General features: G+C 47.6%; 1 protein-coding gene across 2 annotated transcripts; it reads right to left on the bottom strand.

Annotated features, from left to right (window-relative positions):
• Window positions 1-798: 798 nt before the first annotated feature.
• On the bottom strand, window positions 799-12,057 carry Zic3 (Zic family zinc finger 3). Of its 2 annotated transcripts, none has more exons than XM_021242539.2 (3): window positions 10,330-12,057; window positions 9,050-9,213; window positions 799-1,359 (listed from the first exon to the last, which is right to left on the bottom strand). In XM_021242539.2, exons 1-3 carry the CDS (start codon window positions 11,384-11,386, stop codon window positions 1,210-1,212), a joined length of 1,371 nt encoding a protein of 456 aa, XP_021098198.1. In that variant the 5' UTR covers window positions 11,387-12,057; the 3' UTR covers window positions 799-1,209. The 2 variants fall into 2 exon arrangements, with proteins under 2 accessions (XP_021098198.1, XP_004862381.1); XM_004862324.4 differs by lacking the exon at window positions 799-1,359 and adding an exon at window positions 6,097-8,258 and having other exon boundaries at window positions 10,330-12,034.
• Window positions 12,058-22,479: the final 10,422 nt, after the last annotated feature.

Below are 22,479 nucleotides of genomic sequence, written 5' to 3' on the forward strand. Positions count from 1 at the left end.
ACAGATTACATTAGATTACAGATGTTAAATTTAAAATGAGAAATCAAGTATCTGGAGTTCGAAGAATTTCTCTGAAGTGTCTTCATCTTCTCTAACACTACAGTTAATTAATGACAACTAGTGTTTTAATAACACCTATATTCCATGATTCTGTAAGTGTTCTCATCAATGCTTGCCAAGTTGTCTGCTCCAAACACCATTTCGGGGCTTCTGAATACTACACATATAATGTTGTAATGTCCCCTCTGAATGTCAGAGAGGCCCTCTTTTCATCTTTTGAGGTTGTCCTCAGTTTGGTCTTTCCCTTTTCCTCCCAAATAGTAGTGTTCAAATGTTCTTTCTTCCCTCCAAACTCCTGCCTTCATTCCTTCCTTCTTATCACCCTAATCAACCCTTGCCTCTGAATTCTTCCCTGATCTCCCCAGCACCTGGCCTTGGGCCCCTAGGCTGGGGGACAAAGCGGTGAAAAACATTGATTGGGATTTGTTTAGCACTCCCATCACCCCCAGCTGATGGATAAGTGAAAACCCAGCCTTATGTTGTTGGTTTTTGTTTTTGAGACAGGGTCTTAACTATGTAGCCCAGGCTATATAGCCAGGAGGGGCCTTGAGGCCAAGACCCTTCTGCTTCAGACTACCGTGCTATAATTATAGGTGTGTACCACTGTGCCTGGCTTGAAATACCAGCATTTTTATACATGTGAAATATGAACAGAATATAAATTGTCCCAATTCGACAGGTTAATCGAGGTTATTTAGGGGTTATAGTTGTCACTATAAGAAAACGATAGTCACAAGAATAATTTAAATGGTTTTTATTTAAGTCAAACAAGTATAGGGATCCTGGGTATTCCTTTTTCAACATAACATGGAATTAACAAAACAAGTGTTCATGTTTCCAGTTTTAAACACTTTAGTTCTACATGTGGAACACAGATATTTGAGAAAGATTTGCAACAGTGCATGAGATAATGCGTACTGGGTTATGAATTAGGCCAGTCTTCACCTCCATCTTTCCATTTATAAATCCTAAATTGGAGGGGGGTAGTTTTTTTGCTTTTTCATTTCACAAATGATTGCTCAACACAGAATGAAATACACCAAAAGAAGAAAATAGTCTTTTTATACCTAGGGAAGAAGCAACTACTCTTAAAATGATCACTTCAAGGTAACAGACATCCAAATTGATGTGGTTTTCTTTGAAACCTCATCAGTAAATCATTTCTTGCACAGTAGGTTCAGCATTAACCCTGTATTTAGGATAGGTAGTGTTATGGAGGACTGGCTGCTGCATACCAACGTCAGTATCAAGCTCTTCGTCAGGAATTAGAGACTGTCCCGGATACCAAGCAGGACAACACTGGCAAAAAAACAAAAAGTGAACTGCAGATAGGTCAAAACAGGCCACATTTTCTCATAGAAAAATGTCATAAAATGTTACATGGATATTTAAATGCTAGGTTATAATAAAACAAGATGGAATCTTTAATTTTAATACCTTATGTTCAAATGGTCTTTACATGGGCTGTATTTTCATAAAGCACATTAGACAATACATACACCCGCTTAAAGGTAAACATTATATAGCTGCAATCTGGTGAAAGCTATAGTTGCTACAGTTGCTAGAAAGCTTACATTTCTCTCCATTCATCAGATTAGCAAACAAACTGAACAGCTATCAGATTAAAAATACACAAAATTGCTTGGTCTGTTAGATGCTTTTGAAAGAATGGTGTTGTCTTCTTCGGTTATACTAGATTTTTTGAAACAAGAGTTTCTCTAATTTTCAAAGAATTTATGCTGCTATGTTAAAAGTTATTATTAGTCCAAGTGGTCTAAACATTTCCCTCTCTAAATGCTTCCCAGTAAACTTAGTGTTTTTCAAACTGTACATTTCAGTAGTTAGGACAGAAACCAAATCTCAGTGAGAGTCGTCATTCAAACAAATATAAGAGCTCCACCAGTTTATCACTTGCTCAGGTTTGCAGAAATTCCATTCACATAGCTCCTATGAAAATCAACCAGTTTTACCCTATCAAATGAGCCAAAGAACACCGCAGGTATCCAGGAGAAACACTTCACCAATGCATCTTAGCTTGAATTTAAAGTCAAATTTAAGAGACAATCTGGGCTCTGTAGAGCTTAAAGAGACAAACTCTTGTCTAACCAATGGCTAAAGCTTTTTCCATTTAATGAACATTTTATTTCCCACGCTTTTTGGTATCAAGAGATTTAACCAGGAAAAAGCTCAAACCTCAGGGTTCAAACGACAGCATGGAAAAATATAGTATACAGCAAACACCATTTACTTCCTTTGATCTCTCAAAGATGCCAATATACTAAGTCCACTGAGGGAGTGGGAGGAGTGGCTGAGCCTGGGGAGAAAACTTCGCCCACAGGAAAGAAAAAAAAATCAGTTTGGTGGCAATTTCAAAACAAGTTTCCAAACTGCTGAAGAGGCTCCAGTCCCTTTGACTTGCAGAAATCATACATAAGAAAAGGACAGAAAATACTATAGGGCATGCTTATTTTAATTGCTCAGGGGTTTCCAATGCAAAGCACGACAATTTAAATGCATAGTCCAAATTCTTGCTCCAAAGCCGTCTTCTTTGTGCACTGAAAAGGAGGAAAGACAACCCCATCAATTGTTCTCCTCAGATAAAGGCACTGTTTTGCAGATTTCCCCCAGATCAGGGCCAGTCTTGCTAATGACCTGCCCACCCACCTGGGGCCCTTCCCTAGGTGGCCCTAGAGAACTGCCCCACACCTTCGGGAGCCCAAGTGCTCGACACTGGACAACTCCAAAAGGGTTGCCTTTCCGTTTGGCTGTTGGTCTCCAGGAAGATGCAACGTGAAAGAGTTCATGCTGCTTCTCTGCCTAGAGAAGCTGGGGGTCAATAACCACCTTTTTAAAATCTCACATTTTCCCCCCTCACGACAGACGCAGCTGATGGTGACACCGCAGCATTTTTTTTTTTCCTGCAGAGAAAACATGAAGTGGAGATCCCAGAGCTACCACGGGTTCTTTCACAAGTTAGCATTAAGGCAATCAAGCAAAAGCTGAACCAAAGTTTTAGCGATTGTGGCCTTTCCCCCTTCTTAATCTAAGATCACCAGCTGTTGTGGTACACACAAAAGCCACGACAGCATCGATTTAAATGAGATATGCAGAGAACGGGGCCTGGGCAACATGTAGGGTTCGAGCTGGCAATGGCGCACGGTTGACAAGCTGGGCCAATTTTTAGAAATGGTGACTCAATGCCCCCTCCTCACGGTCTCCTCCGTTGTCGCGAAAAGTGTCCAGTGTCCACCCCTGCGCGTTTTTAGGGACTCCGGGGCGCTGGGGAATCCCGACAGTGGCCCCACAACCGGAAACGGCACCCCTCATCCGCGAGGGCCAGGGGGAAATGTTGCAGCCGGGCCGGGAGGGTGAAGCGGCCTCCGCGGCTTTTCTGCCCTAGTCCTGGGGAACCCCAACCCCCAGAAGACCACGCCAACTTCCCACGGGAAGAACTTCTTCCGTCTCGGCTTTCATTTTTCTAACAATTCTCAGTTCTACCGCCACGACCCACACCCTCCCGCGAGGCGCTCGGAGCCGCGGAATAACTTGGGGAGCTGAAACCGCACCGCAGCGCGGCAGCCCCACGTCGGCGGCGCGCTCCGCGGGGGTTCGCATCCGGCCGCCATGTTCACGACTCCAGAGCCGCCCCCAAACCAACCCCCCTCGCCACATCCCTCCGCTCTCCTCCCTCCCTCCCGCCTCGCCTCCCTTCCTCCTCGCCGCTCCGCCGAGGCCGCGCGGCGCAGCAAAGCCGCTTTCAACTCCCCCCACCCCCGCGCAGCCGGAGCCGACTCGACGGCTGCGGGCTGTGCGCCTGCGCGCGGCGGGTGCGGCCGTTGGGGGGGGGGGGCGCCCTACGGTCCGGGCCGCGGCTTGAAAAGGCCAGAGCCAGGGGGAGCGGGGGAGGGGTTGGGGCCCGGCCCGGGGCCTCCTCTTTCCTCGCAGCGGGTCCTCGTTCAGGTCCCGGCCCGGCTCTCACACGTGTGCGCTAAAAACCCACTTCAAAGTGTGCTCCGGGCGCGGGGCGCCCCCCTTAGGGCCAACCCTCGGCCTCCCCGCCCCTCCTCCAGCGAGGATGTCGGTCCGCGACCGGCCAGCGGCCTTCGGGCCAACGAGCACCGCGCTCGTCCCTCAGACCCCCACCCCCTCTGCTTTCGGGAAATGAACAAAGTTTGCGGCCGGCCCTACGCTGGCCTTCGGAGCTCACCATTGTTTGGGCTCGTTTTGACCCCAGGTCCGGATTAGGCAGCGGCTGATTCCTGCTTTACAGCCCTGCCGGCCTAATGAGGCCAGAGAGGCGATGGGGCTCGAAGCGTCCTCGGAGCGTAAGCGACCGCGACCGCCGGGGCTTACAGCCGCCGAGGGGGGCCCTGTAGGTGGAGGTCAAAGGGTCAGCGGGCAGAGACCGCGGGAGAACTGACCCTAGGAAATGAGGTCCTCTGCTCCCTGCAACCCTGACTTGCAAAAACTTGCTGTGTGGACAGGGAGCCTGGGTGTGAGAACAGTCGGATGGGAGCCCCGACGACTGGGGCCTGTGAGAGAAAGCCAGCCAAGATGCTAAGACCTGATAACCGCTCTTCAGGGGATGAGCACCCTGGTTTTCAAGAACTGGGCATTTTCTGGTTCTTCTTAGGAGGAAAACGGGAGAGTAAGGGCCAAAGAGGCAGAGAAATCAGCCGCGCAGGGGGTGGGGTGGGGGCGTCCAGTGCACAACTTTCCCTGGGAGGCTTTGTGAGCAGAGATTGCGACTTACCCATCTCAGACCTTCCTAGAGCCAGCACCTTCTAGAGCTAGGACCAACTGCCCTGCTCGGCCTGGATGCTGATCTTTAACCTTCCAAGTGGATAGAGGCCAGAGTTCTGTCTTGTGTGGAAATGGGCACCTTCCCTTTTCCCACTCAACAGTGGGAATCCTATGCTAAATTACTCGTTTTGAAAAAGATAGTGGGCTTTAACAAAAATCTTACCAGGTGCAGGAGAAAATAAGGAGTAGATTATTAAGAGCTTAGCATGGCCTTTAACATTTATGATTAGGGGTGTTCAATAACTCTTTAAGATTATTTACTGCAAATTCAAGAATGTAAATGTGTACTGCCAAAACCAGATTATGGGAGGAGGACAATCTGTTGTTGCTTTTTTAAGCAAAATCAAACTTTTTCTTTCAAAAATGACAAGGGCATAGAACACAATTTTGAGAAATTTGCAGTACCCAAATTAGAGGTAGACGTAATCATATAGAGGGCTAAGCTTTTATATTCTCTTAATATTATCGTTACTTGGCATCTTCCTCTCTTAAAACACAATGCTTTCCTGTAAAATTTTATGGTAATTTCAAGCATCTAAGAAAAGATGAAACTTTCTTTGTCTCGGAAGGACATATTTAGTGTGTTTAGTGAGGGGTGGGCAAGGTTCTGAGTGAATTCTGCGCCCAGCCCATCTCCATTTAAGGTGAGGTTGGGGGAGGGGGAGGGAACGGCTAGGGAAAGTAGGAAACAGTGCAAGTTCACTGCTTATGTTAGCAGAAGAGCACACTTTCTGGATTTCACAATGGCATACGTTTAGAACCAGTCTTATGAATATACACTTTCTGAAAACTTGCTGAACATTTAAATGGTCTCTGACTTGCAGTGAAGAAAAAAAGCTCACAGTAATCTGGCCCAGCACCCTCAACGTCAAGGTCAAGACTGAAGTGTCTGAATGGGGAGTGGTAGGCTGACCAGTTACCTGCTCATCACTTGTGTAGTCATCCCAGTCTCTGTTCATGGCATTCAGGCTTGGATACTGGTGGAGTAGAGTAAAAGACCCCACTGCTCCACTAATAAAAAATTACCTCCAAAGCAATTTTGCATTTAGAAACTGTCAATAATTAATTGTCTGTTGACAAAGATCAATAGGTAACAAAATAGATTGCTTCAACTGTATCCAGGGAATCAAAGATTCTTTTAATCATCAGAAATTCTCTAAGTGTTTCAATTTTAGGTTGATTTATTTGAACATGAAAAAAATATTGGGCACCAAATACAAAAATGTTATAACATAAATAAGATGTGCCAATAGTTTATTTCTTCAAAAAGAACAAAACTCTAGAATTGAAAATGATTATATATAATACCAAATTGACTGCCACTAAAAAACCCCCAGCACTGCCCCTTAAAAAGAAAGAGGTACTTAAGCCTATTCATTACATTTCTCAATACTTTACAATTCCTTATCTACACCTTTCTGTTATTCATGCACAGATTGGGCTCTCAATAACAAACAGCACCCTAATAAAAAATGTCTCAGTACTCTACGCACTCCAACCCCCCAAAATAACAAATCAGGCTTTTTTTCCATAGAACCATTGCAAAAAGAACTGTTCATCCAAATGAGTTGCTTCACTGAAGATTAAATGGATTGTTAACATTTTATCACAAAGCAAACAACCATTTTTCATTGTTATTGATTTTAATGGAAACAATGCTCTTAACATCTTTGACTACAAATAATGAACTTTAAAAATAACATTTTGCAAACGTTTTTTCCATATTATCATTTCAGAACTGCCACAGTTATTACACCGCTATGTAAATGTTATGAATAATGGTGATAATTATGAATTGAACTATATATATATATATACAGCAAACAAATCAGCCTTTGCCTTCCAAAATGTAAATGGACTCTGGTTCTTTTCAGAAACACTTTAACCATAAATAAGCACTGCTCAACTGGCCTTGCTCATCACCACTGTTCCAGACATACGCTATGTTTTGAAAAAAGAGAGCTAGATAGATTTCATAGGCAGATTAGGTTAAGTCATAGATACAAACATACAGGTGTATGGGTGATCTCTAGATAGAACAGACATGCATCCTGCCACAATTTTCATTTTTATGTAAGGTAATAAAGAACTAAGGGACACAGAACTAATTAGGTTACCTTATGTTTATATATGTAGGCCAGGGATGATTAAATCCAGCTTCTCAGTCTTTTGAGGTACAAGATTGAGATGTCATGGCCACTAACTGAATTGATCAGGAATATTTGATTTGCATGCCGAAAATCCAGGACAAACACATTTAAACTCGCAGTTAAACAACCACCTGAACTAGAGATAAAGAAAGGAGGGTCTTCCCAGATGGAAACTGACACTGTAAGGAATCTCTACTGCAATAGAAAAATAATTTAACAATTAAAAAAGGGATCTGAGTGAGTTATAAATACCAAACAAGATTCAAATTTGCTCAGGTCTCCTCTTTGTAGGAGGCTGTTACAAAACAAGAGAAAAGAGTCAGCGGTTCAAAAACTGTAAATTGTGTTCTTCTTTCAAAACAATAAATTTTAATGCTAAAGCAGTTATAATCAAAAGCTGTACAGATCTGTTAGAAAACATTTATCCATAAATATTGTTCAGTTCCCGGCACTTGCAGCAATAATTAAATTACAAACGATAAATATGGCATCAACGGATATGTATTTACAAAAAAAAAAGTTATTACAAAAGGCAACTGCATACTAAACGTCACAATCTGTGTAGAGTAACATCATATCCTCAGCCTGAAAAAGTACTGAACGACAGTTCGACCCCATTAGACAAAGATACATTCACAAGTGTAATGCTTTGAAGAAAAGTTCAAGACATAACAGGACTTTGGCATGGTTTAAGACTGTGAGAGTTTAAACAATCACCACTAAGGCGAAGAATTTCCATCAGTTTAACATCACCACCACGCCTTCTATAACTTCAAGAAACAGGACAATTGTTAAAATGAACTGAAGGAGTTTCAGAATGGGGTGTGCAGAGAGCAAGAGGAAGGAGAGAAAAAAAGCAATGAAAAGATTTTGTAAAAAATCCTTCAAATGCCAGAACATATTTTCTAATCCTGAGAAAAGGGCATGGCTACTTTTGGATCTTGCCCCAAACCTTCCTGGATAATTGCAATTGACAAGATGCAACCCTATACATGGCCTCTTGCGTTAAAACTCCACTTCCATCTGATTGGTCTGTTTTCTTTTTTAAATGCATTTTGGTTGTCCTCAGACGTACCATTCGTTAAAATTGGGAGGAAGTCCAGGGTTGTGGCTGGTGCTAGTTTGAATTGCAGAAGGGGTTTTAGTGGTATCTTTACTGTTTGCAGAAGCTATAGCGGGTGGAGTGGAAGATTCATAGCCTGAACTGGCAGCAGGGGAGGAATCTGACCCTTGAGATTCATGAACCTAAAATTAACATGTATATATTATAATGAATATAATTCCAACTGTCAATGTGCAAGCAAAAAACAAGAGCAGAATTTGAGCACTGTAAGAGCAGGACCGCCCAGTGACCCAATTAAAAGTGAAACGCTGCTTTTTAAAAAAACTTCCATATCACTGATGTTTAGAAAACCCAGATATTTGCCCAAAACGAGGTTCTGTCCTAAGACTGGCATTCGGGGAAAGGGATAAAGCACCGTGTTGTAGTTACGCCACTTCAAAAATGCTTCCTCCGTGAAGTGGGTAAACAGTTACTCAGCGGGGCCCTACAAATTAGTAACTCAGGGCCCAGGTTTCGGCTTGGGAAAGCAGGTATAGAGACAAGTGGCACAGGGGTCGTAGGCAAGGCCAAATCTCAGACAAACGTGTGGGAACCAGACCGCGCTCCTCGGCCTTATTGTTTTATGCGAAGCCGAAGAACAAATGAACGGTTCTCTCCTGGGTTCCACGAGGCCACCCTCGATTTCCACCGCGGGCTGAGGCGGGAAGAGGCGGCTTCTGCAGCCTGCAGCCCTGGTGAGCTCAGCTAGAGCTTCCCGGTAAACCGACTGCTGCGCCCTCACCTCTCTCCTCCTCCCAACTCTGCTCTCTCCCGTCCCCAACCCCCCATCCCCAAAATGGGTTCAAGGTGTCACCCGGGGAGCAAATCGGATTTAACGTGGACTGAGGGTTGGCAGCGAGGGCGCTTCTGTTCTGCGGCCCGGTGTCCGGCCGAGTGTTTACAAACCACCGACCGCTAATAAAGAGGTAATTACCTTCATGTGTTTGCGCAGGGAGCTCGGGTGCGTGTAGGACTTGTCGCACACTTTGCAGATATAGGGCTTATCCGAGGTGTGCACATGCATGTGCTTCTTACGGTCGCTGCTGTTGGCAAAGCGTCTGTCACAGCCTTCAAATTCACATTTGAAAGGTTTCTCACCTGCAAGATGCGAACATGCAAAAGGGAGAAATACGATCATGGCCCGGAGCTCCCTAGAGCCGAGCAGCGGGAGACAGAGCGCGCCCGGCGGTCTTCCCGGGGAGGGAGCGCCGACTGGAGAAGACTGCGGCATCTCTCTTCCCTGGAGGAAAATGGAGAGCGTGGGTTGAGCCCGCGGCTTTGGGGAGTGGTGGTCGGGGCGGGGTTGGGGCAGGGCGGGCCCAGAGCCCGATCGTCCCTTTGTTCTCGCAGGACAGGAAACCTCCAAGCCCCTCCGAAGTTGTCCCTAAGTTGTGGTTCCACCCCAACCCGCCCAGGGTTCCCAACAGGCGGACACGTTCTGCCGCCACCTCGGCGACCTACCCGAGCTCGGCGGGACAATGGCCAGGGACAGGACAATCCCATCCAGCCTCCTCTTTGTACCTTTTAATTTGCCTCTTTCAAATGTAGCGACTTTGCTAAGTACGGTTTTAAAAAGGTTGGGTAGTCATACTTCACGTTCGAAAAGAGAAAAAGACACAAATCCAGGGACTACAGACAGTTTCACAAGATGTTCAGAACAAGCCACGAAACTGTGGTGCCTTTTCTACTTCTGCTTTCCTCCCAGAGGACTGAACTGAACCTGGAACTCCAAATAAAAATAGTTTGACAAAAGTATCAGTCATTTAATGAGGAGATGTGCCAATCAAGTGTAAAAAAGAGCGGAAATAACTGAAAATTAGTTTTCATTAGCATTTCTATGGTTCCCTTCCTCGAATGTGTGCCGAGAGCTAAGTCGCTGGTAAGCAATACACTCTCCGCACATTCGGAGTCTCTTCACAGCAACCCAGAGAAGAACACAAAAAGAGGCGGCGCCAGTTTGTTCCTGGGCGCGAGAAGATCCCAAATTAGTTCCTGAGACTGCCAGGCTGCCGGCCCTGGAAGTTAGAACAGGGCGAAAGTGCCGGGGGTTGGGGAGGGCGTGGGGTGGAGGGGCACTGACAGCGCTGTCGGCCCAAACGGCCTCAGCGGGGCGCCGCCCCTTTCTCTGGCCTCTTCTCTCTCTCTCCCTCGCCCGGCAGGCCCGCTCCGTGGCGGGGTGCCCTGGTGAACCGTGCCCCCAGGTCTCCCCCTTACCTGTGTGGGTTCTCTTGTGGATCTTGAGGTTCTCAGAGCGGGCAAAAATTTTCCCACAGCCCGGGAAGGGGCACGGGAAAGGCTTTTCGCCCGTGTGCACTCGGATGTGGTTGACCAATTTGTACTTCGCCTTGAAGGACTTGCCCTCGCGGGGGCACTCCTCCCAATAGCAGACGTGGTTGTTCTGCTCCGGGCCCCCCACATGCTCCATGGTGACGTGTGTCACGAGCTCGTGCATGGTGCTGAAGGTCCGGTCGCAGCTCTTCTTGGGCCGGCTCAGCTGAGCCTCGTCGATCCACTTGCACGACAGCTCCTGCTTGATGGGCTGCCGCATATAACGGAAAAAGGCCCCCGGCCCGTGGTGGGCCGCCACGTTCACGCCCATGTTCATGTTCATGGGGCTGTAGTTCGGGAACTGCCCGCTGGCTGTGTAGGGGTCCGTACGCGGGCTGGCCACGGGGCGGTAAGGGTCAGCTCGGCCGAACAGCTCCCCGCGCAGCCCCAGGTGGACCTGGTTATTGTCCACGTGCCCTGTGGGCGACGGGTGCCCAGCGCCCTGCTCATGCAGCCCGGGGAAGAGCAAGTAGCCGGGGGGCTCAGGAATCCCAGCGGGGCCGTGTAGGCTGCTCGCCGAGCCCGCAAAGAGCCCGTGCTGCCCGCCCCCCGAAGCGGCCTCGCTGAGCCCGGAGCCCCGCTGGCGGAACAGAAAGTCGCGCGTGGAGTTGAAGGCGGCCGAGGCAGCGCCGCCGTAGCCGGGCACCTGGCTGGCGTGGTGGTGGTGGTGGTGGTGGTGGTGGTGGCCCAGGGCGTTGGCGTAGCCCGAACCCTGAGGGGTGAAAGCTGAGCTCTGACCCGTAGACAGATCGTGCGCAGCGGCTGGGCTCAGTTTGAAGGCGGCGGCGGCGGCGGCGGCGGCGGCAGCGTGGGTTGAGTCCCCGAAGGGATTCAGTCCCATGCCCGCCGGCTCGCGGTTGGGCATCTCGTGGTGGCGCGGTGCGCCGAAGCTGCCCACTCCCAGCCCGGGGAACTGCGGGCCTCCGTCCAGGAGCATCGTCATAGATGGGGCGTTCGGCACACGAGCGATCCGGCTGAAGTGAGCAGGGGTGAAGGCGGAGGAGCAGATCTCCGAAGTGCTGTAGTAGGAGAGGGACGGCGGCGGTAGGACACTGCAGGGAGACCCCTGAGGCGCAGCCAGGAGCTGCAACTTTCCGTCGCTGAGAGAGTCTCCTGCAGAGGGATAGGAGGGAGGAGGGGAAGAAGGAGAGGGGGTGGAGGGAGAGGGGGGAAAGGAGGAGGGAGGAGAAGGGAGGAGAAAAGATTCTAGGACTAGATCGGGTTTAACAAACTAACAGGAGCGCACAAAGAAAAATAAGCAAAATAACAAGTGGAGGGCGGGATTTGTCAATCCTGCCCCGGGTACCCCTACTCTACCCGAGAGCGCGGAACCCCGGGGCCAGAAGGCTCCCTGGGTACCGGCCTCTGGGCTGGGCTGGGCTGCGCCAAGTGGCGGAGCCGGATCGCAGCCGGCGGGCAGGCAGCGGGCAGCGGGCAGCGGGCAGCAGGCAGGCTCGATCCTCGCCGTTCGCCTCGCAAGTCCAAGCCTCTTCGCCTCCAGAGTAATGTCCTTGGACTGATAAGTCAATCACTCACTCCTCTCACATAAACCAAGCGGGAGGCCGGGCGGCGCGCGCCAATGGTGAACCAGCTGGCCCGCGCTCACGTGATCCCCGGCCCCACCGCCAATTGGTCGCCGCCACATTGATTGGCAGCGCGAAGCCGAGAACATGGCAGCCGCGGCAGAGCGACCACAGCTGATTGGGCAGCTGCCGGGCGCCTGGCAGGTGAGGCGGCGGCTGCCGGGCGTCCGCGAGTGGCCTCCGCGGGGTTTGCGCGGCTGTGCGGGACTGGGGCCAGGCTTCAGCCCACAAACAGCGGGGCGGAGCTGGCCTGGCCCCGGCCTCGTCCCGGCTCCAAGAGGACCCCAAGCACTCCTCGCGCGTTCTGTACCCGCCTTAGCTAAAGAAACTCTTTGCCCCGCGAAGATCCTTCTCATTGCCGCGCCTCTCCGGCGGCCCCCGCCGCATCCCCACCTTGAGAAGGTTTTCGCTCGGTAGCCGCACGGTGCAAATCGAGGTGTGAGCGCTGCAGTTCCGCGCTCCCGGCCCAGCCGCTGCTTTCATCCCACTCGCCCCTACGAGTCTTGATGTCCCTGAGAGACCCGGGACCCTGGCCGGGCCAGCTGTCTGCCTGTGCCCCGAGCTGGCAGCAGCCGACCGAGGGCCAAACGAAGAGAAACGATAGCAATTAACGCCGGTCTCCCATACTTCATCTGAGCCAAGCCTTGACCCCTTAGTTTGTGAGTAGCGGTGGTAGTCGCCGCCACCCACTCCCCCCATGACACAGCGAACGTGTACGGCACAATAAACGCAAGCACACACCAGGAAACACGCGCAACACACAAGAGTAAGCACACAACACAGAACAACGCTACACAACACAAAGCAAACACAACTAGACACAATAGGGCCAATACACGCACATAACAGCAAACAGGAACAAATACTAAACACTGGGAACGCATCCTGTATAAACAAAACATGCACACGGCACACTAAACACACGGTAAACGCACTAGACACACACAGTTAGCAGCGTGGTTTCCTATCACTGTGCTAAATCAGCTTTGAATTCTCAACATTTTCAAACGCAGAGGTAGGGAGGGAGAATGGGGACTGTGACACGGAATTTGCTTCATTTTGAGCAGTCCGGGCTTGCTCTCTGCTACTCTTACGGGGAGAAGAACGCAGTGACCCGGGGAACTACTTACCCCTTAAGGATTTACTTTTTAGGGACCGGTATTGGAGTCGGTCTTGTCTCGTCCCCGTCCCCCACCCGGTCTTTCTGGACAGAATGACCAGGTTCGGACCGGGTTATAAATTCACTTTTTGGGGGGGGGGTCAGAAAAGACTTACAAAGAATGCAGGATAGTAAGTATACGGACAAGGCCAAGAAAAAGACGGCCGTGATTGTCACTTCCCAAGAGGGGAAGAGCCCCAAAGTCTGCGCCTTGAGGCAGCCTCCCAGCCTGGCCGCCATCTCTCTGTAGGAAACAGAACATCTGATCAAGTTCAGAGGCGCCAAGACAGACCGCCTCAAGCAGCGCTTTACAACTGCAGTCTTTCACTTCCTGCCCCCCAATCTGCCCGACCTAGCCAATACTTCACCTTCTTTCTTTGCCAGGGTGCTGGGGAAAACCCTGCCAGTACCACATCTTACCGTAGTCACCCCCTCCCATCAAATTCCTCCCAATCTCCCTCCACATCCAGATGTCTCCCCAGGTTGGAAGGTGAGTTCACTGCTGGCTTAAGTTATTGCATCTGTCGAAAAATACGCTCTCCAAGAAGGGTTTCATGGTCGCTCAGCAGAGGATTTCTTTGCGGGGGGGGGTCAAAGAAGAATAAATATGCTTAAATCATGCAAGTGAATTCCCTGGAGTTAGGTTTACAAAAAGGGAGGCTTCTTTTTCTATCTTTTCCTCCTTTCTTTTCATTTCCCCCTTTATTTCCTTCCTTCCTTCCCTGTACCTCTTTTCACCTTTCATTAACCTCCACCCACCCTGGGCCTGGAGCTGGGTTGAAAAAGTTGACATTTCCTCTCAGAGCCTGTCCTGGAGAAAGCGGATTTTTAGGCTTGGGGATCCGGAGATGTTGGCTGTGGAGCCTTGGACGCGCCAGCGCGGCTGCGAGATTTTCTGGGGCGTCCTGGCTGGGACAGTGATAAACGAGGGCCTTGCGCGAATGGGAGCCAGGACTGGCAACCCGGGAAGGGACTGCAGGCGAGGGGCGTCCAAGGGAGCCTGGCGCATTCTGTTTTGGGGAGGAGTCTCGAACGCAGGGCAGGGGGACGTTGCAGCCGCTGACCTACCCAGAAGCCAGGGTCCGTTTTGATATGGCCACATTCCGATAATTAATTGCCTCCAGCACGCGCTCTGTAGTCCCTGGAACAAAAAGGCATAATTCAATTAGATCATCAGCCGAGAAGTGGGAAGGTGGGGGTGGGGGGTGCTTGTTAAGGGGCAGACCTGAGGAGGCTCAGTTAGGCCAGAATCCAGAATCCAGGACCGTGGAGCTCTTCCTGCAGCAGCCTGGCCCATCCCGAGTGAGCGGTTCTGAAGAGGTATCGTTGATCCCTAAGGCGTAGAGGTCCCAGATGCCCCCCCAAAAGGAGAAGATTGAGGGCTTTGTGAAAAACAAGGCAGAAGGCAGGCCGTTTGTAATTGTTTCAGTTGGTGTGGGTGGGAGTTTCTTATTTTGGGAGGGAGAACCCTGATTCAAAAAAAGGATAGAGCGAGATCTCTCAAAATGTATCAAGTCACCGAGGGAGAAAACAACGCCCCCCCATCCCCCACAAAGTAAGTTGCTGCTGTTAGGGGAAAAATAAATGAAGTTTTTCTCACGTGCTGCAGCTTTCCCTCCTCCCCAAACTTGGTTTTCCGAAGATTCCCTGGAAACAACTTTGGGGGAGCTAAATTTGTGATCAGAATGGTGGTGCAAGGAGGAAATGAAAAGGAGAAAACTTTTTTGTTTTTGGCATACACGCTAGGGCCAAGCGGGAGAGAGTTCTCATCTGTTCAGGTGCAGGAAAGAATCACAGCGCCGGCCAGGGCAGGACCATTCAAACCTGGGTCGTGGTTCTTATTGTACACAGTAACCGAGGCTCCCTCGTCAGCTTTGGCTTACTGGGGTTTACATGTGTATTAGCCAGCCTAAATTAACCAATAAATCTCTTTTATGCATCCCCCAGTTGTATGTGGTCTGGTCTGAATATCCACATGTCTCTATGGGTAGGAAGTATAATGGGACCCTTTCCCTCACACTGAGTTCAAACAGTAAATAGGAAAAAGATTTATTTTTATGCCCAAATCTAAAGCAATAAATAAAATCAGAGAAAACTCATCATTACCAAACCAGCAAAGCTTTTGGGTCTGATTTTTAGGATCTATCTTGGAGAAGCAGGAGGAAAAGAGAACACCCCAGGGGCAGTCGGGTAGAGCTGGTTTCTCCCTACAACCCAGAGCCCAGAGCATTTTGCCCTTCCAGCCCCCCCCCCCGCCGCCCCCAAACAAAGCGTGTATAGCACATTGTGTTATCCTGAGAGATTTCTTTCCAAACACATTTTTTTTTGTGTGTGGTGGTGGACATGAAATTATCCAAGTCAGGGACCTAGCAATTTTCTTTAAATCCAAGGGAAACACTGCAGTCTTCTGTTTTGTATTTAGAAAAAAGACTTGCAATCTAACACTCGCAACATTTTAAAGACCCTTTAAACCCAGCAAGCGGATTTCCGTTCTGCCAATGCTTCCTGATTTATTTCAATAAATGAATCTTTGAATCCAGGAAGGGAATTATTCCAAGAAGCTGAATTTGGTGCCCCTGCCTCTCCCTAGTGGAGCACAAAGTGTTTCTCGTTGAAACATGTCCTTGAAACTCACCATTATTCGCATTTTTTTTTCTGGGTAAACGACACTTTCTTTACGTAAATCCCCACCCTCTCCTTAGAGCCCCAGATCTTTTAAAAAGAAAAACTGCAAATGGCAATAAAAAATGAAGTGGGGAGAAAGCTGGGAAAAGAATGCATTTTTAACTCCTCTTTATTTTTATGCTAAGATAAAGCTCTTAATTGGCTTCTGGGACTGAGCTGACCGATCTCAGGACCTGCAGACACTTTTGCCAACCGCTCACTGAGCTCCAGATTCTGTTGGCCACATCAGAGTTTTGCTATGGTCCCATCATTTGACAAATATTTTAAAAAGCCCCAAATATCTTTAAAATCCAGTAGTGAATGAATAAATAGTTATTGTTAATCAACCCTTTTTACAAATCTGTTTTGCCTTTGTCCTTTGCAGTTCAAGGCATATTGTTACCCAATGTAATGAAATGCAAACCAGATGGGAATGAGACATTTTCATTGTACTTGTCAATCAGGGCTGTTCAGACAGATATATACACTTGAACTTCGGAGATACAGGCTTAAGTAAATAGGGCTGAACTTGGAGAAGGACGGCAGGGAGTTGAAGTAGAGCTATCAAAATCCAGGTTGGAATTATGAAGGGAGCCCCTGAAATGCAGGGAATGTAGTGGAACCCTAGGCGATGGGCAGTGCTCATCAGCAAAGTCTGGGTGAAAGGCTTGTGATGAGCTGTGGTTCTGGCCTTCCGTGTCCTGCCACCAAAGAATATATTTACTGTTCTGAAGGTGCCCAGCTGTTAGCTGCCAGCAGCGGTGTGGCTCTCCGGGTGCCAGAAGGGCAAATCACATTGGAAGAGGACTTCCTCTTTCTTTCCAGATCATAACACCTTGTAGGTGAGAGGCAGACCCAAGCCGAAGCAGAGATACACAATGACACATTTGATTTATGTTTACAAGTCCTTCTCCAGGGACCTGAGAGAGCAGGTAGGAAGAAAAGATTTAGAGTACCAAGCTTTTGCCTGATACTATGGAGCACGCATTTACCCTAGACCCCAACTTCCTTCTTTAACTGCTAAATGCTCCATTCATTCTAAAATGTAAATTATCTCAGCTCTACAACAAGTAGAGAGAAGGCTTGGACTTTCCTGAGGTATTTGTTCTCTCATTTCCCTGTTTGGAGACAATCCCAAGTGCAAAGTGACAGGAAAGCTTCTATGGCCCACATCTTGGTTTGGCCTAGTGATTCTTTCTTGGTGGCTGTGCCTGGAGACTTCATTTTCCTAATCCAGGCCTATTCCAACATTCCGCCTTCCTCCTCCCCTCCTGGCCGAGAGGCGAGGCTGCATTTCCTGAAGTTTCTTTTGCCCTAGCTGACAGCATGAATTCTTGGCCCCTAAAAAAAATGCTTTCTCAGACTTCCAAGGAACTTCATATAGCATTTTGTAAAATCAAATTGCCTGTTGTTTTTGCACTTGGTCTGGGGTCATTCATCTAGTCCTTTCCTAGTGAGAGGGTGGGAGGAAGGAGCTTTGATATTAAAACAAAGCATGGGGCATCCCTTTCCTCTCCTTTTTCTCTCCTACCTCGAAACAGGACTAAGTAGGGGTGAATTAGGCTGTTTGGTTTGGACTTGAATGGCAAGCTATAGCCTGTAAACTATAAGCCAGCTCTGGCCCACAGCCTGTTGTATTCCTATGGGTCCAGGAGCCAAGAATGGTATTTAAAAACATCTTTAAAGAGTTAGAAGTAGAAATGGGAAGAGGCAGGGGACAAAATTATCTATAGAGACTGAATGGGACCCAAAAAGCCTAAAATCTTTTCTATTTGTCCTTTTACAGAGAAAAGTTGCAGATTCTTAGGCAAGGGATGGACAGTACTCTTAGTAGAGGCTCAAAATTCTTAACTGGGAGGTTTTAATCACCGTTACCCTCCTAGTTTTCAAACTTCATTTTTCATATGGTATGATTTTTGTCAGCCTCATACCTCAGTGATTTCAAGGGATCCTTTTGACTTTGGAGAAAGGTAGAAAGTAGTCAAGGGAGGAGGAGCCCTAGGGAGAAAGAGGGGGTGAGAAGAGAGAAGTGAGGAAAAGGAGTTGTGAATATCTCAATCAGTGACTAGGTGACCTCTGACCCGGAGGGTGGTTTTATTGTCTTTCTTCTTTGGGTAGAGATACATAGTTTATTGACCCTTTCTGCGTGACTGAACCCTGAGGGGCAACCAAGGCTGACATATCAAGCAAGGCATGTGAGTCCAGGCTGAGGCCACTGGGCAGCCTGCCTTCAGGAAGCTGGAGGGAAGTGACCCCAATTCCCTAGGTGTCAGGGGCTTTGAGGAACAGAGAGGTCAGGTGCCTCTCTCCTAACTCAAGTGCTCCTCCTCAGCGAGGCCCCAAGAGTTCATCCCTCTCTCCTTTTGGTCTCAGCAGTGCTCCCTCCCTTTCTTCCGAGAGCAGATGCCAGCAGCCAGGAGCTGTTTAGATTCCCCCTGTGCACTCCCCTCTCAAAACTGTAAAGTTAGGCTGGGACGGGGATGCAGCTCATCTCCAGCACATATGTACACATACAAACACACATACAGAACAGAGATCAGGATTCAAGTGTGCTTCCAGCAACCTAGCTTGCCAGCCACTGCCTTGTTTGCTTCTCTTAGGCGTATCTCCAAGACTCCCTTCTCTTTTTCTCTCCACACTCCTCTCCCTCTGGCCCTGTCTGGAATTCATTTTTTAGGCTGCATCCCCTCTCCCCCCCTTAACCCTTTTCCCTCAGTCAGTTATGGGAGATTGCACTTCACTTTTTGAGTCTGGACCAGGCTGGCAAAAATGTCCCCCTGACCCAAGTAGCCACTCCACTCAGGTAAAGTTGCCAAATTTGGCATCTCAAATTCAGGACATTGCCTTAAATTTGAATTTCCAATGAACAGCGATTTTTCTCTTTCAGTTTGAGCAAGTGTCAAATGCGGCATGAGAGATACTTTTACTAAAAGATTCTTCATCCTTAGTGGGCGCTTAGAATTTAACTGGACATCTTGTATCTTATCTGGCCGCCCTGCTTTCAGGAGTAAGTTCCAGGTGAGCTAAATGGTCATATCAACGGAACTTTTACGTAAACATGGCCTGCCCACGTGCTCGTTGCCAAGGAGAGTGGAGCAAGGGGCATTTCCTGCACCTAAGGTTTTTCAAAGATGCCATTGAGGCTAAATCAACTCAGGGACAGGGTAGACCCACAAGTCCAAAAAAGCCGGTGGAAATTCCCCTTCTGGCTCAGAGGAAGTTGCCTTTCTCTTCGGTTGGCCCTGGAGCCCTGTGGTGAGACTGTCGCTTTTGGGCCGGCAGGGGGTGTGATCAGTCACGCTAGCCCTCCCCTAGCCCCGCCAGGCCGGCCCCCGTGCGTGCCACGGGGCACAAGGCCGCGATGACCTGCAGAGCAGGCCCCAAGGGCAGCACTTGGACCTGATCCTCCGCTGCCCTGCAACTCCCGCAGCCGTGGTAGGCCTAGATCGAGGCGCCCACTTCAGCCCGCGTTGCCTATGCAGAGTCGCCTCTGCAGCCTTCCAGGGCTAAAGGTCAAGTTTTCCTGAGGACCAAGGGCAGAATGAGACAAGTTTTATCAGCAAGCCTCTATTTTCCTCCCCTGATTTCCACCCCGGCCGCACATTCCACTAGGTATGTACTTCTTATCTAGTTACCTGGTAAAGGAAAGGGAAAAAATGTGGCCTGAACTGCTCCTGTGCCCACTCCCTCAGTACTGGTTCCCGGGGTAGCTCAAGGGCCTCAGAAACATTCCAGAAGCTCTCTCTCCATCTTACCACTTAAACACCCCTTTCCTACTTTAGAAAACTCACTAATTCTTTCTTCTTCCAGTTTCCTTTTTCCAGAAGTGGTTTTAGCCTCTCTCTCTCTTTTTTTTTTTTTATCTTTTTGGAGTCAAGCAAGCTTCCACTGCTGACTGATGTAAACTGGAATTCTTGGTGTGCAAGCGGAAGGACCGGAGTTCGATCCCCGGTATCAAAAAAAAAAAAAAAAAAAAAAAAAAAAAAAAAGAATGATACTGCAATATCTAGTTTCCTTTTCTGAATTTCACACTCCCCTCTCAATTGCCCAGAGCTTCTAACCCACTTAGTCTAGGGAGAGGTCCCATATCAGTATTTCTGTGTGTGTGTGTGTTTTTTTTGGTACCGGGGATTGAATTCGGGACCTTGCGCTTGCAAGGCAGGCGCCGGAACCACTGAGCTAAATCGCCGGCCCCTATATCAGTATTTCTTAAACTCTCCAGGTGATTGGAATGTGAAGACCTCCACACAGAGTGGGTCCTCTCTGTACCCCCTTAAATCCCACTCTGCATCCTTTCCAGGCTTAGGTTTTTGGCTCTGGTGCCACCATCCACATCTGAGGTCCTCTTACTAAATGTGCTCTGCAAATAAACTTGAGTCCACTCCAGACTGCTGTCCAAATCGTCCCGTTTGCCCACCTGGTTTTCTCATGAAGAAAAATCTCATCCCTAACTTTTGTTTCACTCTCCCTGCTTTCTAGAAATAACCCTTTGCTCTTGTCTGAAGTGGAAGAAATCAAAGGATTCTGGTGCAGAAATTTCTCCTGGACCTGAACCTATTTATTTTAAGAGGGTTGTACTTTTGCTGTAAGAGAACAAAATTTTCACCGGAATATAGTGAGGGATGGAATTAGTTGAAGAACAAGGCTCTTCTCTCCATCCCAACAGATGCAGGCCTGGCTTCCAGACATTTGGAAAAAGGAGTTGCTACACAATGTAATACTTTCTTTGCTGCCTCGCCTTCCACCCTGGGTAAACTCCCCAGGACTGGTGCCAGTAACCTTATGCCTCTCAATTTCTACATAATTGGAAGGAACAGAACTGCCCAGGTATTCTGCACTTTGGCTCAGGCTCCAAGGACTTCCATCTCTCTGAACTTGTGGAAGGCAGGGAGTGAAGGGGGCAAGTGGTTGCAATTCCAGTTGCAGAGCGATTTGAAACAGAGTATTTTTTACTCATATAAACAATACATTATTTGGCTTCACTCTTCAAAATATTCGTGGCTTTTATGCTACATGTGAAACACTCTTGTCTACCATGGGGGACATAAGAGAAAGTGATGCCATGACTTGTACATAATTCAGCAAAATATTGTAGCACCCTGAAAACAAATGCTGGGGTTTTAAGTTTTAGAATAAATATTTTGGGAATATTATAGTAATTATTTGAAAATTTGAGAAAACTACCAGTTTCTTTGTTTTATTTAAAGATGCCTGTTTTATTTAAATATGTGTTTCTCGTATCTGCTAGGACAAATACCCAGGTTGAACTATTATAGAAGAATCTGTCTTTTTGTGAGGAAAAAAGAATCAAGTTGAGTTTATTATTTTCAAATTTGTGGAATGACCTCTGCTATTCTGTTTTCCTTCTACAATATCAATCTTTAAGATCAAGGACTCAGTTCAATATTCCTTATATTCTGACCCCTTTACCATATATTTAAAGATCACTTGGTAACAATTCGAAGCTTCATCATTATCTTCTTCGTTTTTTTGTACCGGGGATTGAACTCAGGACCTTGTGCTTGCAAGGCAGGCACTGTGCTACTGAGCTAAATCCCCAGCCCTCTTCTTAATTCCACAATTCCACAACTCCCTATAACACATACACACACTCACACACACACAAGGGTATCTATGACAGGATGCTTTATAGCTCTACTTTTCCATATGTGAGCATCATTTCTTTAGCCATGTTGTCATTCTACAATTGTGGTGGGTTCAAATCATTATTTCAAGTGTAATGCTTAAATGAGTTGAGAGGCAACTCTGGGAGCTTACGTGGCACTCCTTTATTACACGTTATTTAATTCTCATTGATTGTTTTTATAATTTAGAAACATGGCAAAGAATTTAATGAAAGGAAAAGAGCCCTCTGAGAATAATGCAAAGAAGAAAGTATAGCATACATATGCTGTATAATGTAGAGTATTCTGAGTTATAGAAACCACGTGTTAAATGGATTATTTTGACTACTATCATAGGATTTTTGCAGTTGTTTCAAACTTGAAGTTTTGGAAGAAATGTTTTCTGAATACTATGTTGATTACTTAAAAGTTTGAGAGCAATTTCGGTGCAATTAATGTCATATACTTATATGTATTATTACATGGAGAGGATGAACAATTAGAAAAGGAATCCTTAGCCAAGCATGGTGGTGCACACCTGCAATCCCAGCTTTGCAGGAGACTGAGCAGGAGGATCATAGGTTTGGGCTAGCCTGGGCAGTTTAGCCAGACCTTGTCTCAAAAACAAAAACAACTAAAAAGAACTGGGAATGTAGCTCAGTATAAGGCCCTGGGTTCAATCCCCAGTAACTCAAAAAAGGAAGGAAGGAAGGAAGGATCTTTTTTCTCAAGGACCATAAATTTCAGACATTTACACAAATCCCAATTGTTTAAACCTCAAACCTAATGGGTTTTTTGTTGTTGTTTCTGTTTTTTGGTGAGAGAAGTGATGGTCCCTCTCTTTCCCAAAGAAAAATACCACAGACCTCTTTGGGTAAACAGGCCATAGAGGTGTTCTTCAGCTTGCCTGGCTTTCTGTATCATTTCCTTAAATTGAAATACACCCAAAGGAAATTGTCCTCTTAAGCCAAAGGTGGGAAAGTAACATCATATCCAGCCACAGGGT

This window comes from Heterocephalus glaber, unplaced genomic scaffold (genome assembly GCF_053883595.1).
Source record: "Heterocephalus glaber isolate CG9 unplaced genomic scaffold, H.glaber_assembly_v1.0 deba00001764, whole genome shotgun sequence".
NCBI lineage: Eukaryota > Metazoa > Chordata > Mammalia > Rodentia > Bathyergidae > Heterocephalus > Heterocephalus glaber.